The sequence below is a fragment of the Archocentrus centrarchus genome, chromosome 23 (genome assembly GCF_007364275.1).
Source record: "Archocentrus centrarchus isolate MPI-CPG fArcCen1 chromosome 23, fArcCen1, whole genome shotgun sequence".
NCBI classification, from domain to species: Eukaryota; Metazoa; Chordata; class Actinopteri; order Cichliformes; family Cichlidae; genus Archocentrus; species Archocentrus centrarchus.
This window is the reverse complement of record NC_044368.1, coordinates 23,765,043-23,783,599: the sequence shown is the minus strand read 5'-3', so window position 1 is coordinate 23,783,599 and position 18,557 is coordinate 23,765,043. Positions and strand designations below refer to the sequence as shown.

Here is an 18,557-nt window from a genome sequence, read left to right as displayed (position 1 = left end):
AGTGCAGTGCTTTTGTCAGAACTGGTAACATAAGCCCAGGGTGCTTACTTGTTGCCTTTTGTACAAATGATGAAATTTCACCTTGTTTAAAGTGGAAAGTTTTTACTGTATAACCTGATTTTTTTTTTTGCTATTACCTAACCTGATTTGATCAAACAGTGACTCATGTTTGTTTGCTTTGCACTCGTTAAATATTTCTCCCCTTTCTCTTATTGGCCAAGGAATGATATTTGAACTGAAGTCACATTGTATAATGTGTTGTAAATGTCACAGCCATATGTGACTGCCACATTTTATCACTTTTTAATCCAGTTTATTTCTATGAAAGCTGGCACTTTTTAATGTTACGCTTTTTAATCTTTATGATAAAATCATCAACCGAGTCCAATGAGTCTTAACAACATGAAGTCATCTGCCATTATGTCCCCCCTAATATCTCATTTTACCAGCAGGCTGTGCTCTACACAACAACATATCCACTAAAAACATTGTTGCTGCTACTTCTGTGCTCTCACTACTTCTGTGTATACAAATTCAAGATAATCAGAATTTTAGGCATCTAATCTAAAAATGTCCCAATCTTTTTCCAGCTGCCACAGGTCAAAAATGGACTGATGCAGTTATGACCAACATGCCTGTCTGAATGCACCTGAAATTAAATATAGTAGCAAAAGACATGAAAAATGTCCAAGGCAACTGTACTGTTCTGGAGCCCAGTATAATTTCTGGTAATTGCTAAACGTGTCCCTTGCTGTTGCTGCGCAGGAATGTGAAGGCCTTTAATCATAATCCCTGGAATGTGTGGAGGGACAAAGCTGATTGTGTGACCTGTTGCGTGGCTGCCTGCACCCCCTCCTGTGGTCTCTGCGTTCTCAGGCACAGGTTAGCACAGGGGCATGTTGTTCCACCTTTGAGGTCTTCATCAAATTCATCCAACTCCGTATCAGCTGGTGTGTGAAATGCAGACTGGAAATCCACTTCACTGATAGCTCCTTTTTAAACAGACTTGCAGGAAAACATCAGCTGTAATTCAGCACCATGCACCTGATGTTTCACCTTGTGAGGGGAGAAAAAAGTCCAGAGGGACTGGGTTGAAGCTATTAATCTTTACCCCCCCACACTAAATCCAACCACCCACTGGGAGGACTGGCTGGCATGTGTGTGGAATAAAAATGTGTGGGGCCTTTTGTCCACTGGTTCCAAGTAACAGCTTTGCCCTCAGACAGGAGAATAGGAGCTCAGGGAGAACAGGTCTGTGTCCTCTCAGTAGGAAGAGCGATATATGACTGCTTAAAGAGGAGCAAAACGAAGAAGAAGAAGAAGAAAGGGGAGACCCCAGTCTCCTTCACCTGAAGCTGCACTAGGTATTTTATTGAACTTCCTAAGTGGTTCCTTTGCAGTTGTGATTTTACTAACTATTTCTCTGACTATAACTAAAAATAATGCATTTAAATTTTCACGATTCCTTCCATCAAGGACAGAGTAAGCTTGCAGGTCAAGAACAAATTAGACATTAAGGTTAAGCCTCCCTACAGGTGGGAGAATTAACGAGCCTGAACTTGGGAAGGTCCAGAGGAGTTCTGAGGGGAAAAACATTTTCACTTTTCTGTCAGGTTTTCACCCTCACATTTTTTTTTTTTTTTAGCAGACCAGTAAAGTCAAAGTTGTCACTGGAGAGTTTGTTTGTTTTTCCTCATATGGACTTTTGGCTGCAGTGCCTGACATTTATAGAACTGGGAATTATTGGGATACTGTACCATCTGGTTTTAGATTTCACCTCCTTTCACATCACTGAAAGCAGAAGTTCATTTGAACTAAGGGACTCTATTTGCACTGGACAAAGTCTTTAGAATTGCCTATATATATATATATATATAATCATGCAATAAAAAAGATACACACAATGATTCAGAAGCTTGTTGAATTGCCTTTAGCAGAAGTAATGTGAGGTCAAGGTTTTCTGTAAGACTTTATCAGGCGCTCACATTGTTGTGGAAGAATGTTGCCCCACTCTTCTGCCCCACATTGCATTGCTGTAAGTCCACGAGGTTTGTGGGTATTTGTATGTGCACAGCTGTCTAAAGGTCCCACCATTCCAGTCAAAGGCCAAAGCTTTGGACTTTGACAGAGCCATTGCAGCACCTTTATTCTTTTCTTTTTCAGCCTTTCTGTTGTATATTTGCTGCTGTGCTTGAGATTGTCTCAATTTTGGCCAAGCTTTAGCTGTCAGACAGATCCTCATATTTGTCTCTAGAATACTTTGGTATACAAAGGTTGACTCAATGACTGCAAGGTGGCCAGGTCCTGTGGGTGCAGAATAAGTCAAAATCATCACCCATCCACCATCCATCCCATTGCCTTTTCACTAGATGTGCATTTTGACCAAACAGTTCCACTTTGGTCTTGTCTGTCCAAAGAAGATTGTCCCAGAAGTCCTGGTTTGTGCAGATGCAACTTTGCAAATGTAAGCCATGCTGCGATGTCCTTTTTAGAGAGGAGAGTTTCTCCTGGCAACCCTTCCAAACAAGTTTTCTAATTGTGCCATCATGTACTTTAACATTTAACATGCTAACTGAGGCCTGTAACTGAGGTGAATTTGCTGGGTTGTAAACTCCTGGGAAGATTTTGACATGGTGTTAACATATACTTGAATGTGACTCAAGGTTATGTCACAAAATGCTTACTTATACTTCTCTGAGATCTGCTTGAAGTCTGCTGCCTGGGAAGCATGGATAGTTGGTCATTGAAATATAAATTTTCTGAGGGTCACAAAAAACAGGCAGGCATGCAGATGTCTCCACTGAACCTCGTGCAATCCGTCTGTTGATGAACTTTCCATCTCTGGGACCTGAGCAGACTCTCGTGGACCCTTGCAGACTCTCATATGCAGAAAGTATAATCCCTGCTTTGCAACTACAGGCCAGTTGCCACTATTTCAGTGATGATGTTGTGCACAGGGAGGAGTCAAGGTGGCCATTTATGTAAAAAGGGAGCAATCCATCTCTGAACTGAGAAGGGATCTAAGGGTACCATTCCCCAACTCTCTCATACTCGTGGCCATTGGTATATGGTCATGAAAGTTTACATATTATTAATCATGAAACTGACCTCATGGCCCATTGTTAGTCAGTAGTTTTGGTCATTATACAAATGTACTGTTTATAAGTTTGGGGAAACCTGCTGAGACTGTGGAAGTCACTCGGATGAGTGATGAAACCTTCCTGAAAGCTCTTCGTCCAGGTGACACATTCTGTGTAACTTAGCCTCTGGACACCGATGTGACTGAGTGCAGACTTTCAGCTTTAATTTAAGAGGCTTAACAAAACTGTTGCATTAACTGTTTAAGAATTTTTATACATAGTCCTCCATTTTGTATGTTTGGTTTAAATCCCACTGCGATCATGCACAGAGGTAAAATTACAAAACAAATGTTAAAAATAATAAAAATGAGTCATTGACCAGAGAAACCTAAATTAAAACCTGCACTGTCTTTGCTAAATAAGCAAAATAGAAAACACCCACATTAAAGTTTTATAAAGATGAACGCATTTGAATTTTTTTTTTTCTTATCTTAAATCAGTGCTCTGAGGAAAGTGAGACCAAGTAGAAGATGGAAGAAGCGGCTCAGGACACAGGCAAAATGACCAGTGAAGAGGCTCAGTGTAGCCACACCGACCACAAGACCAGAGAGCACCCTGCCTCCAAACTCAAAGTACTGAAGCTGTCTCTAATCTTTGGCTGCAGTTCATTCTGTTGATGCACTCAGTGTAAATTGCCCCAGATTAAAACGCCAGCTAAAAGCATAAACGGCAGCAGGTGGTGCAATTGTTAGCATTGCCTCCTCACAGCAAGAAGGTTCTGGGTTTAAACTTTTACCCCGCTGGCACAGCCGCCTGCTTCGGCTGCCTTAGATGTGCTGTCGTTTCCTCTAAAGACATGCAGGTTTAGGTGAATCAGTGACATAAAATTGCCCATAACTGTAAATGTTTTTCTCTTCATGCCCTTCACTCAGCAGGAAACCTGTCATGCCTCTGCCCATCTCTCACAAGAGTGAGCTCTAATAGCGTCCCCTTTGACCCTGCACAGGCTAAAGATAGATGATAGATGGATAAATGCTTAGAAAGCCTGATGCACATCTGTTTTCAGTTGATTGAACAACATTTTCAGAGACACGCTTTTCCCAAAAGTAGGTAAAATCAAGCCAAGCGCTGATCTTATGTTGCTACTGAAAATCTCAACATGCCAAATTTCTGCTCTAAACGAGCTTTAAATCTGCTTTTGTCAGACACTTCTGTATCTGCCCGGGGTTCTGCTTTGCCTGATTACAGCAGCACACTGGAGTCATCAGATTTCTTATTTTCATCCCAGGCTTTCTTTTTTCCATGGTGGCCTTAGTCCATCCCAGAACTCCTCTTCAAACACCCCTTACCAATATAAAAATGCAGCTCATCAGCAGCAGCACATTAATAACAACTCTGAACCTACCAAAACTTGTTGAACCTCCAATTCATCCACAGGGGAACAAAAATGTTTCAAAACTGAAAAAACGTGTCAGGCCGACGTGCAGTTTGTTGTTTAAACTGTGCTTCCGTTTGCTGTGACGTGGAGACAACAGGCTGTATTTTGTGCACTGATTCAAATTTGTAGTTCACATTAAGATTTAAGATGTAATGCATTAATACAACATTAAACATGAACCACTGTTACACAGAAAAAGGCAGAAGTATTGCAATAACTCCCGATGGGACTTAAAAACCTGTTTGATGCCCATGATAAAGAGTGGAGACTCAGAAAAGGGGACAGATTAAATTATTGCATGATTAGGGCATGTAGACACATAGTCCTAGTTTTATCCCAGAAATCCTTGGATTGTTATTATGTGAGTTCTTATACTGTCTTCTGTTTTGTGTCTTTTAGCTGTTTATTGTGGCACTTTCCTTCGCCTATTTCTCCAAGGCCCTTGCAGGAACCTACATGAAGAGCTCCATCACTCAGATAGAGAGGCGCTTTGACCTCTCCAGCACACACATTGGTCTCATAGACGGCAGTTTTGAGATGGGTAATATCTATCAGATCATTCAAACATAAACCCTCGGAGCTGATTTTACCTCTATCCTTTCTTTTCGCTCACTTGATTTCAATGTTTCTGGAGGCAGGCAACTTGTTGTTTCTAGCTGTGGTCAGCTATTTTGGTGCTAAGCTGCATCGACCCCGGCTCATCGCGGCCGGCTGTTTCCTCATGGCTGTGGGGGCCTTTCTTACCGGCCTCACGCATTTCTTCATGGGACGGTAAAAGTCGAATTTAAATGAGAAACTATATAAGCAAAGAATTATGAAAAAATAAATTCACATGAGCTGTTCAAGAGTTGTTGTTTTTTGTGCTGCTTGTTTTTACAGCTACAAGTATGACACTGTGATTCAGGCCTTTCAGAATGACAGTCTGAGCATTGCTGCCTGTGTGGATCCTCTGAAAACGCTGGATCACATGCCAGAAATTCAATTAGAGCCTTCTTTGGAAGATAACAAAGGTAGGAGTGTGGACTATATGCTGGGGTTAAATAGGATTCATGATGGTCAGCATTTATTTGACCATTTAGTACAGTCAAATTACATTTCTACTTTCTGCTGCTATATACAGTAAATACTTGTAAATATAAGAGAATAGCACAGCAATATCAGCTTTTTGGACAGCCCGTCATTTTGGTCAAGACTGAAATCATGTCACATTTGACCTCTGACCTCACTTTTACGTTTCATATCTACCTTTCTTTCACATTGACCCTAAAATGTGTTCTATCTTTGAAGAAAGTATTTACAGGGGAAAGAGAATTACCTGCCTAGTTAGCTAGAAATATACTGTATTATTATTATTATAATAAAAGATATTATAAGATAGGATCGTGTACATAAGCGGCAGAAATGAGCTTCTTCCGAAGGGTTGCTGGCCTCTCCCTTAGAGATAGGGTGAGGAGTGCAGCCATTCAGGAGGGGCTCAGAGTAGAGCTGCTGCTCCTCCACACCGAGAGGTTCAGACATCTGACTAGGGTGCCTCCTGGGCACCTTTTGGGTGAGGTGTTCCTGGCATGACCTACCGGGAGGAGGCCCCGGGGCAGATCCAGGACATGCCGGAGAGATTATACTGTATCTCTCGACTGGCCTGGGAACGCCCAAGGGTCCCCCCGGATGAGCTGGTAGAGGTGGCTGGGGAATAGGAGGCCTGGACTTCTCTCCTTAGGTTGCCCCAGCCCTGGATAAGTGGATGGATGGATGGATGGATGGATGGATGGATGGATGGATGGATGGATGGATGAATGGATATTCCCTTCAAAGTAAAGATTGGCCAGAGAGTGAACTGCCTTGGTGGAGGTTCTCAAATTGCCTCTTTTTTTTGTTGTTGTTAGATAGCGTGAAAATCAGAGTTTTGTAAGTTTGCTTTTATCAAGAGCATGAAACCTGCCTCAAAATGAAACCTGGTTAAACCTCCTAACAACTCACTGGCCGCTCAGCTGCTAACGTTTCAACCTCAAACCTAAGTCAACATCTTCACGATTTTGACATCACAACCCTGCCAAAAAAGACAAATCCCTACATCTTTGTCACCAGGACTAAACGAAGGCACAACAGCATCACTTCTGCAACAATCAGACTGGATGCTGACTGCAGAGCTAGTCAAAAAGAGATGATTTTAAAAAAGGGAAAACTGAAAGGAGGCAGAATAATAAGAAGGCAGACATTTGTAATATTTATGGTAATGAATTCAGCTTGGCTCTGGCCGTCCTTGTATTTTTCAGTGTATTTAGGAGCTGCTCTTGTTCCAATTCATTTTGGTACCTGAGATGGGCTTTAGCTGTAATGTTGATTCAGTCTCTCTATTGTTAAACTATAATTAATTCTCCTTCTCACAAAAACATGTCATGCTCTCACAAAAAGGAATGTATTGATCCAGCTCAGCTATTCAGACAAGATACATTTGGAAAGAAATACAATGGAAGTTGCATACAATGTGGTGGTAAACAAGCAACATCCTATCAAAATGACACTGAATATCGGCAGATTTTATTCATATATCTGGTTTGACGTAGTCTCTGTAATGACACAGCAGATGTAGATGTGACTCTCTCTTTCTCACTTTCATGTGAGTTTTTGCCCAATCCTCAGCACCTCTGGCATATGTTGTAACATTTTTATAGCCACATTTTATTGAGTAAAAATACACATTTTTGTTTATTAAATACTTAGAGAGAACAAAAAATACGCTGATGCACTGTGATCATGCTGAGGCTGCTATTGTGCCTGTTCAGAGCCAGGAAAATACTGCTGGATATAATCAAGAGGGTCCATGCAATATATATTTTATTTTTATTAAAATAAATACACTTTGTGTATAATTTTAAATGTAATGTGTTTATAACAATCTGGAAATAATGCAGTCCAGACATACTGACTAAGGAAAAAAAAAAAAAAAGCTTTTTTAAATAAGTAAATCATGTTCACATGTAAATGTATAGTGCAACAAAAGTTAATATTTTGGTAATGAAATTACTATGAAAATCCTTATCAACTCTTGGTAACAAAATCGATATCATAGATTTCTAGCTTGTGTCATTATGCAGTCTGTGCAAGAGAGTCTGGTTCCAGCATGTGGATGTACGTATTCCTGGGGAACGCTTTGCGGGGAATTGGAGAAACCCCAGTCACACCTCTGGGCATCGCCTACATCGATGACTTTGCTAAAGCTGAAAACTCCCCCTTTTATATTGGTAAGATGGGTTTTCATTGGGTTTTTAATACTCCTGTGTGTATTGTTTATATATAATTTTTTTCTGCAGTTCAGTCTACATCACACAAGTATATTTCATTCATGTGTAATCTGTTATTCAACAAATAATTTCCCTGTGGTGATATTGCAGCCTTCTGATTAATTTTGTTATTGGCAGCTTGTCTCCAGACCATTACTCTCCTGGGTCCCATGTTTGGATTCCTCCTGGGTTCCTATTGTGCCAGACTATATGTTGACATTGGATATGTTGATATGGGTAAGTTTTGTTTTGTTTTTTTACATGATCCATAAATGGTTAGAACTTACCTTAAAAGGGTTGCATATATAGCTGAAAACCTGAAAAAATACACAAAGCAAGATGGCTGTATCTACATGTGTCAGTAGTAAATTTTTGTAATTTTGAGGACCCGTAATATTATTGTAGGGTCTTTACCCACAATACAAAGCGCCTTGAGGCGACAGTTTGTTGTGATTTGGCGCTATATAAATAAAATTGAATTGAAATTTTTGTAATTTTGCCTCTGCACACCACCACGGGGAATTTTAATCAAACAAATAAAATGAGGCAGATGACTTTAATTCCTAAATGCTTGAATTGAAGCTGAAAGTCTGAACTTCAATCACATCGTGATTGTTTGATTTAAAATCCACAGTGGTGGTGTCCAGAGGCAAAACTACAAAACCTGTGTCTTTGTCTAACAAATTATGGACCAGATTATATGCACTGCTTAATGCCAAGAAGCTGGATGGGTGTAACAGGAGTTAAAGAACTATTGAGACTGCTTTTTAGCTAGTCAACATTTTATCAGTAGACAGATACAGATTGAGACTCGTTTATACGAAGTCTTTACTTGAAGGTTTCCTGATGAAAACTTGAAAATTCTTTTCTTTTACACAGAGAGCGTGACCATCACTCCTAAAGATACCCGCTGGGTGGGTGCTTGGTGGATGGGTTTTCTTGTGTCCTCTGGCCTCCTGCTTGTCTCCAGCATTCCCTTCTGGTTTCTGCCCCGCTCACTGCCCAAGCAGGAGGGTGAAGAGAACCAGCCAGCTCCTGTTTGTGAAATCCTGAATGGGACAGAGGAAGCACAAAACAACAACCACAACCTCAAACTGACTGAAATTGCAAAAGGTACAGTCTTCTTCTGTGTGTATGTGTGCAGGTTTATGGATTTTACAGGATTTTTCCGGATGTCCTTGCTCAGGGTTCCTTCCATCACTGAAGCGTCTGTTGGGAACTCCTACTTACTTCCTGCTTCTTTGTGGGAACATCCTGAAATTCAACACATTCATCGGCCTAATCACCTTTAAAGCCAAATACATGGAGCAACAGTTCGGACAGTCCGCATCCAGAGCTAACTTCCTCATAGGTAAAAGAAATAAAATAAAATAAATAGTAATAATAATAATAATGTTGCATTAAATTAATGTGTTCATACTGAAACACAACATCCTTTTGTTAAAGGATGTACAGTACTGTGCAAAAGTCTTGCACCACCCTTCATTTCAATATATTTTGTTAGGAAAATGGGAAATAGGTGCAGTGATTTATTGAAACATGTGCAAACGTACATGGAAATATAATATATAGCAGAGTTTGTACAATTCTAACAAACTTTAAAGTCAATATTTGGTGTGACCACATTTATTCTTCCACACAGCCTGAACTCTCTGAGGCAGCTTTCTTGTCATTTCTTTAAGTAGTCTTTAGGAATAGTTCACCAGGCTTCTTGAAGGACATTCAAAGTTCTCCTTTGGATGTTGGCTGGTTTTTGTTCTGTTCTCTGTCAAGATGATCCCACACTGCTTCAGTAATGTTGATCTCAAGGCCCTGGGGAGGCCAATCCATGACTGATAGTGTTCCACTGTGTTTTTCTATCCAGATATGCTTTTACTGCAGTAGGAGTGTGTTTGGGATCATTGTCATTCTGAAAAATGAAGCTGTTGCTAATCAACATTCAAAATTCCATCAGTTTTGACAAGATCCCCAACACCAGCGGCTGAAATGCAGCACCAAACCATGACAGAGCCTCCACCGTGTTTTACAGATGGCTGTAGAAACTTACTCTCCTGACCTTCTCCGTACATACTGACAATCATTTGAACCTAAAATTTCAATTTTCAGCACTCCATATGTCATATTTAAGCTTAATCTGGACACAGTGACCAGACTCAACAATACATCTGCAGTTTTTAAGTGTTTTTAAGTTTTTAAGCAGGTAAGGGGCTGGAGAGCATGGCTGCATGGATGCAACCAGGAGGTAAAATACAGAGAAGTTGAAGAATCAACTCAGAACGTGTGGAAAAGACAGCCTGAGCAAGAAAACTTCATTTACAACGTTTCCACTGATGAGGTGCCGGTGCTCATGCCAGTCCTGGTGCCGGTATCAATGAACCAGAGAACTGCTTAAGAACGGGCTTGCGTTTTTTGCGAGCTGATCCTGAGTGTGGGCGGGTCCTCGTCTGGAGACGGAAGCTAAAGGGCACAAACGTGGCAGAACCCGCTCCACTTATGCAAACTTTATTTCTTGTGCTGCAAACATATTTTATGCTTCAAACAAAACTACTGCAGCATCTCTTTCAGCACAAGGTAAACACAGACAGCGATTACGAGTAAGACGACACGTACACACTTTGCTTCCTTTTATCTTTTATGAACTGACACAAAGCAGCAAGTTCAGCCTTAGGGCCCAACTTCACCGCTGTGAAAATTACATTACATTTCTCATGTAATACACACCTTGCAGTGCAAAAGCAGTAGAAAACTTTATGCTGGGATAGCACAGTCACGCCTTTCTGCTGCGTGTGTCACGCGATCTTGGTTCCAGACCGGCTAGTTTGTGGCACTAGAGTGGAACCTAATTTTCAGCTGAGCACCGAGTGAGTTCGCAGTGGGAAAAAAAATGCTAAACAGTTCAAGCACTTGGAACCGGCACTGGGTCGGTGGAAAAAGGGCCATTCACAGGTGGGCCAGCAAGGCAGAGCCAGCCCATAACTCCACTTAAAGACAGACTAAAGAGAGTGCGAGCGAGAGAAAGTTTCCTTTCTCTGTTTCCTTTTGTTTAAATATAACTTCTTGACAGCCACCCTTCCACTGAGACCATTACTCTGAAAAATGGTCAAGTATATGTACTGAACTGAAAATGAGTGGAAAAAGCAGTCAAGAGAAACTTTGAAAGATCTTCAGAAAGCCTGGAGAACTATTGCTGAAGACCACTATGATATTATATTTTATTTTATTTTATTTTTATAGTGCCAAATCCCAACAAGTCACTTTAAGGCAAATTTTGGAAGGAAAATTCAAAGAAATGAGGGGTGGCTCAATACTTTTGCACAGTATTGTACAAATGGTGAAATAATGCATAAACATAGCAGTAGGTGAAACCAGGAAAAAAGGAAAACGTGGAGTTGGTCAGGAACCCAGGAGCAAAATAATTTTTCTGAAGTTCGTGAGCCAAAAAAACCATGATCGATATCACACAAGTAGTATGATATTTCACTTCCAGGAGCATCCTTGATTTTACAATAGATCATCTGTCAGCATAAGCAGTAAGCAGTACCACTCAGGAGTCAAAAGCTCATTAATTTAATCACTGTCAAACTTTTCATTGTATGTAAACAAAAGCCATAGGCACACATTCTGTAAACAGATTTGCTGTGATGAGGCAGTCCCTAACTAACTCCCTTCTAACAGGTTTATTCCTGGTAGAAGGGAGTTTTTCCTTCCTACTGTCACCAAGTGTTTGCTCATAGCGAGTCAACTGATTGTTGGGGTTTTCTCTCTGTTATTGTATGGTCTTTATCTTACAACATAAAGCACCTTGTGATGACTGTTGTTGATTTGGTGCTATATCAATTAAATACAGCAATATTTCCCTTTTGTTCTCTCTTCAAGGTGTTCTGAACCTGCCAATAGTGGCAATAGGGATCTTCCTCGGAGGACTGTTGATGAAGAGATACAAGTTGAGTGTGGTCTCAGGAGCCCAGCTTTCTTTTGCAACATCCTTTATGTCCTATCTCCTCTTATTGCTGCAGTTTGGCACCAAGTGTGATAACATACCCATAGCAGGGCTCACTGTGTCATACAATGGGTCAGTGTTGAGACAAATACCACTGCTTTAACAAACCAAACTACTTTTTTGTTTCCACTTTACTTCAAAATATGCATTGTTCATTCCCCTGCAGGACACAGAGTGTATCATCCAGCAGAGAAATGCTCTTCTCTGAGTGTAACAGCAACTGCTCCTGTTCAGCAGAGGAGTGGGACCCCGTTTGCTCGGACAGCGGCATCACTTACATCTCCCCATGTCTGGCTGGCTGCCTCAGCTCCAGTGGACACGGCAAAAACACTGTAAGGATAATTACAAGACAGCACACAGGTATAATGTAAAGTGTAAAGATGTGGATCAGCCACTTGTCGCATGATATTTGGGTCAATAATGTCTTGACTGCTGTGTATTGAGGTTACATATTTTAAACACTGCTACTCTATAATATAACTCTATATAACTCTATAACTCTTGATCATTCAGAAAGTTGTCACACTTAAAAAAACCTTTGAAAAGCACTCCCATGGTAAATGGACTCTATTTATATTTTCTACTCTTACTGACCACTCAAAGGGCATGCTCACATTACTGCCTATTCTTTATATAGCACACTTTTAAATTTCAATTTTATTTATATAGCACCAAATCACAACAGTCACCCCAAGGCGGTTTGTATTGTAGGTAAAGACCCTACAATAATTGCAGAGAAAACCCAACAGTCAAAAACAACCTCCTATGAGCAGCACTTGGCAACAGTGGGAAGGAAAAACTCCCTTTTAGCAGGAAGAAACCTCCAGCAGAACCAGGCTCAGGGAGGGGCAGTCATCTGCTGTGAGTGGTTGGGCTGAGGGGAGAGAGACAGGACAAAAGAAATGCTGTGGAAGAGAGACAGAGATTAATAATAACTAATGATTAAATGCAGAGTGGTGTATAAACAGAGTTTATCATGAAAAGAAACACTCAGTGCATCATGGGAACCTCCCATCAGTCTAGGCCTATAGCAGCATAACTAAAGGGTGGTTCAGGATCACCTGATCCAGCCCTAACTATAAGCTTTATCATAAAGGAAAGTTTTAAGCCTAATCTTAAAAATAGAGAGGGTGTCTGTCTCCTGAATCCAAACTGGGAGCTGGTTCCACAGAAGAGGGGCCTGAAAGCTGAAGGCTCTGCCTCCCATTCTACTCTTAAGTATCCTAGGAACCACAAGTAAGCCAGCAGTCTGAGAGCGAAGTGCTCTGTTGGGGTGATATGGTACTATGAGGTCTTTGAGATAAGATGGTGCCTGATTATTCAAGACCTTGTATGTGAGAGAAGGAGAAGGATTTTAAATTCTAGATTTAACAGGGAGCCAATGAAGAGAAGCCAGTATGGGAGAAATCTGCTCTCTCTTTCTAGTCCCTGTCAGTACTCTAGCTGCAGCATTTTGGATCAGCTGAAGGCTTTTCAGGGAGCTTTTAGGACAGCCTGATAGTAATGAATTACAATAGTCCAGCCTAGAAGTAATAAATGCATGAATTCGCTTTTCCGCATCACTCTGAGAAAGGATGTTTCTAATTTTAGAAATATTGCGCTAATGCAAAAAAGCAGTCCTATAATATTTGTTTAATATGTGCACTGAAGGACATATCCTGGTCAAAAATAACTCCAAGATTTCTCATAGTGTTACTGGAGGCCAAGGTAATGCCATTCAGACACCATGTTTCTAACCATGACGAAGTACAATAACTTGTACAATAACTCTTTATAACTTATTTTATAAATTTAGAAGCAGGAAATGTCTTTTGTCCTGTCTCTCTGTCCTCAGGGTTTATGACAGGTGGTCTAATAAATTTGTTAAGCACTGTCCATGTAACTACAATAAGCACTCAGAATATATAGTATTTCTCCATATTTTTTTCTCTACCCTTTTATAAACTTGATCATATATGTCAATGAAGGATTGAGCTAGATACTAAAGTAGTAAATCAGTGAAGACTCAATCCAGTACAGAGCCATTAGGTCCACTGTTCTTCACACTGCTTCTGCAGTGTTTCTAGTAGCTGTTGTGGAAGATAGCTTGTTGCACCATGAAAACATAATCATACTTCCACTGACCACTACAACGACTGGGTGAACTGTCTAATGTTATTGAAGCACAGGTTAACATTACACACCTTGCAGAAAGCACACAGTTTGCTATTCAAGTTTACAGCCAACCTAAAACAGACCGGCAGGAAATGTCCCGGTGTTCCCGAAGGGACAGTCTGTCACAGGCCGCTTCTCTCAACTTCCAGTCTGTTCCAGACACAATGGCCAGTTAAACTCAAACTTCTTTGTATTGGTTTTATTGTTTTTATTGTGATGTACTCTGTTGGAAGAAAACAGGTGAGACAGATTCCCCCCACAGTGTTTATTTAACAATGCCGTCTTGAAAAATGAAACAATTCTATCAACCTCAGTTTCAACCTCAGTTCCAAAAATGTTCTGAGACAAAAGACTTTAATGTAAATATTCTCTCTTTCCCAGGTCTTTCACAACTGCAGCTGCGTGTCCACCTCCTTTCCAGCAGGGAGCAGTAGGTCAGTGAGGCTGGGCCAGTGCCCTCATACCAAGGACTGCAGCCGAAGCTTCACCTCCTACATGGCTATATCTGTTCTTAGCTCCTTTATCAATGCACTGGGAGCCACACCTGGCTATATGGTTATCATACGGTCTGTAAAAACTTACTGTGCAAAAACTAACAAAAAAAAATGACTGATAAACTTTGTGTTGCTATCACCTCTATTACATAAAAAAAGGCAAAGATTAAAGGCAGATGAAGCAGAGGTAGACAGTGAAATGGAGGGGCTGGAAATAGTTATACTTGAACAGGGCTGAGTAAGCTAGAGAGCTGGGCAGGGAGTGGGCATGCGGAAGGGCTGATAAGGTTAAGAATCCGAGTGGCATGGAGGCAGGAAGGTTTGATACAGTCTCTTACACCACAACAGGTGAGAGAAGGATCAAGCAAAGACTAGATAAAATACCAAGTCAGATATACTGCTGACGATGATTGATTGCTTGACATGCAGGCACATCAATCCACCGGCTGCACAGGAGCAGGAGGGAGGCACTAACCCAGTGTCACAGAGAGACAAGCACTGAACAAGAATAAACAAATGCAAAGAGATAAAGAGAGAGGCTGAGACAAGATCATTCCAACAAGACAAGAAAGGTTGCAAACTTTGTTGTTTTGATGCAATCAAGTACCAGCTGCTGCAACCCTGACTCAAGAGAAGTATAAGCAAAGTAACTTTCTGACAAGGTTTTTGCACAGATTTGTAAAAGTGTGCAAAAGAAAGCGAATCAGTATCACCTGGAAAAGGTAGTGAATGAAAATATGACCTTTTAAGGAAATAATGTTAAGTATTAAGTAACAAGATTGAAACTACTCTTATCTGTGCCTTACTTATATAACTGTAGTGAAGACACAATTAACTCAGCATAGAGTATCAAGCAAAAACTGCAAGATTGTACTCGTCTGAAGTCAAACATGGGACAGCGCCTGCTGAGCTTGAATGCATATGCACTTTATATCTGTTCATGTAGAATGAATAATAAAACCATTCTGCATCACTCTAGCATTGCATGATCTTGCAATACCAAGTGCGGCCACTGTTCCAATAATTACCTCGTATCCATCCAGTGCTGCTACTGAGACTAGAATACTTGATGCTTAGCTCATTATTATGTACTCTTTATTTTCTTGATTTCTTCTTGTTTTGTACTTACAGATGCATCACACCGGAGCTCAAATCCCTTGCACTGGGTATGCAGACCTTGGTAACTAGGACACTTGGTAAGCTTCAGTACTTTCAGTTGGATGTAAAGTACAAATATGACATATATGTCACTACTGCTTGAGTCCCAAATGGTTATTTTTCTTTGGTAATAGTTTTCTCCCCTTTGGCGATGTTGTCTGTAGGTGGAATTCCTGCACCAGTGTATTTTGGAGCCTTGATTGATTTGACTTGCCTTAAATGGTCTATGAAGAGTTGTGGGGGCAGAGGGGCATGTCGTACTTACAACTCTGATATGTACAGGTAACCCATGAAGAAATTAAATGGAATTTTGCTCCACTTTTATTTAAATAAAATTGCTCAGAATTATTGACTGTTTTTCTAATTGTGGTAAAGACCTTTACTGATTCTGATCTCTAACCGTAATCTATTTCTGTTCTCTTCTTATAGGATAATTTTCCTGAGTCTGATCACTTGTATCAGTGGTTCCTCATATTTTTTTGTCATTGCCGTGATCATCCTTCTCAGGCGACAGTTCCGGAAGCCAGAGCAGCACACAGACAAGCAGGAGCAACAAGTATCAAAGGATTTTGAACTAAAGACACCATTAAACCCCACTGAGGAGACAGCTAGTCCTGAAACTCCCAAACCACCTCAAGCTGCAAAAATTTGGGTAAAGATTGCAACAGACTTGGAGGAAGGAGGGGAGGTCCACGCAATGGAACAGCTCCCCCAAAATGAAGGATTCATCTCTACAAATAATGCACAGGAGACTAAATATCTGACAGATACCCACACTGAGGTCTTTCATTTGTCTTCTAACGGAGCAAACATAGAGATGGTTGGTAAAGAAACCATTGAACACAAAGTATTAGAGAAGCAAGACGATCACACTGATAACAAGAGCAAGCTGGAGAAAGAGAGCGACCAAAGAAACTGATGGACCACATAAGTACTGTGTTCACCAGTGTGCGCACAATCAAACCGGATAAGCTGGACTAGTCCTAAAGTTTGTCCAAACAGGACCTTTTTCTGAGCTATATCATGCTCTGAGCTATATCATGCACAGAGCATGATATAGCTCAGAAAAAGGTCCAAACAGGACCTTTTTCTGAGCTATATCATGCTCTGTGCAGCTGTGATATTCAGTGTTGGGTGTGACATATTACAAAGTAACAAGTATTTGAGGTTTTTCAGTTCACAAAATCAATTAGCCACTTTTTTCAAATAAGTAATCTGTTACTGTTAATAATGTTTTGTTTCACAATGTTTCTGGCTCCCTCCAACTCCCTGGCTTCCAGCTACGTACTAGTTCAACGTATCCAGTTGTAGAACCAGTCAGCTCAGCTAGCATCATGGCAGATATGATGACCTTTATATTGCAGAAGTATTTGCATTAATATGTACCACTGTGATAATTATTATCTGCCAGCTATTAAGGAGCTCTGTGTCACATTTTGAAAATCTTAACTGTGGTAAGGCCCGCTAAGGACAGCCTGTGAAAACGTAGGTATTGGTCATTTCTGCAGGCACGAATTACGACCAACATTTACGTTTTGGAAGGGGGGGCAGCGACATCTAGTGCGTTTAAATAATGTGTTCGGTTTTGTCTGGCAGACCCCAATAGAAGATGTAAGTATTGATTTCGTCACATTTGTTATTCATGTACGGAAGTCATTATTTTGCTGTGGGATAGTTTGAAATGACAGCCTGGGAGCGAACCATCAACCTTCCGATTGATAAATTACTATTCTATCCTCCGAGCCACGGCAACATTACACAAGAACATGTCCATACGACACGTGAAGCCGGAGGTAGGTGTGGTCATTTGGAAATGTAAATATAGGTCATATTTCGGGGCCCTGCAGAAACGACGGATGCTTACGTTTTGATTGGAGGACACGTTGGCTAAGGAAGAGAATGACGACCATGCTGCCGCTCCAAAACTGCAACAGCTAGCTTTTAGCTCAGCTAAAGCTATCACTCCAAGGGAAACTAACAAGCTTGCTGCTGGGTCTGTGAAAATGAAGACGTTACCGCTATCAACGCATTAATCAGTGAAGTACAGTCAGTACAATCAGAGGTAGAAGCACAGTAGGTTACACACCCTCTGGATATATAACCAACAAGTATGGATGCTGGTTTCTGCAACTAAAAAAAACAAAAATCGCCACCCATAACTCAAAATTTCGAGTTGTTTTCTCAAAATATTGAGTTACATATCTCAAATTTTCATGTTAATAACTCAAAATCAATCAGGAAGCTCTCAGAAAGAGGTTATTTCCTTGTTACCCGGAAGCAGATGCCACCAGCGCATGCGCACTCAAAATAGAGTAGTGACAGTATCAGTGAGCTAGCAGTTTCTAGCAAACATCAATAAATTGTCAGCATGTTATTGACCGTCAATGATCAAAATGTCTTCTAGCAAAAAACAGCTGCATAAAAGGTGAGGAATCAATGTTTTCATGTTGATCTGTTGTACAGCTGATACCTTCAGCTTCATGCTTCCAGTTAAAAAGGAAATCATGTACGGATCACGGAGCTTCCTGATTGGCAGCGCTAAGACGAAATTTCGAGTTATTAATGCGAAAATTTGAGATATGCAACTCAAAATTTTGACTTAACTCAAAATTTTGGGTTATTTTCTCAAAATTTCAAATTGTTTTCTCAAAATTTTGACTTAGTAATTCAAAATTTCGAGAAAACAACTCAAAACTTTGAGTTACTAAGTTGCGGATGACGATTTTTTTTTTTTTTTGTGGTGGAAACAAGCTTCCATAGACATGCTATATGCAAAGGGGTTTTCTATTTTTGGTAACAATAAGGAGTGATGTTCCCCAGTGGTTAAAGTGGGATTTGACAGGTGGAGGAACCCTAAAATTCTGTGTTGCTGCACAAAAGGGGAAAAATTACGCTAATGATTGCAAATAACTGTACTATTTGCTGTATTTTTTGGCCCACTGGTACAATGAC

The 18,557-nt window shown here is 40.6% G+C and overlaps 1 protein-coding gene across 1 annotated transcript; it reads left to right on the top strand.

Moving 5' to 3' along the window:
• Positions 1-1,227: 1,227 nt before the first annotated feature.
• Positions 1,228-17,674, top strand: slco1e1 (solute carrier organic anion transporter family, member 1E1). Its single transcript, XM_030720664.1, has 16 exons — positions 1,228-1,364; positions 3,581-3,712; positions 4,918-5,059; positions 5,157-5,289; positions 5,398-5,528; positions 7,614-7,760; positions 7,938-8,036; positions 8,679-8,912; positions 8,986-9,150; positions 11,676-11,871; positions 11,966-12,131; positions 14,335-14,519; positions 15,579-15,643; positions 15,770-15,887; positions 16,035-16,597; positions 16,677-17,674. The coding sequence occupies exons 2-15, from the start codon at positions 3,611-3,613 to the stop codon at positions 16,522-16,524; spliced, it is 2,373 nt and encodes a 790-aa protein (XP_030576524.1). The 5' UTR covers positions 1,228-1,364; positions 3,581-3,610; the 3' UTR covers positions 16,525-16,597; positions 16,677-17,674.
• Positions 17,675-18,557: the final 883 nt, after the last annotated feature.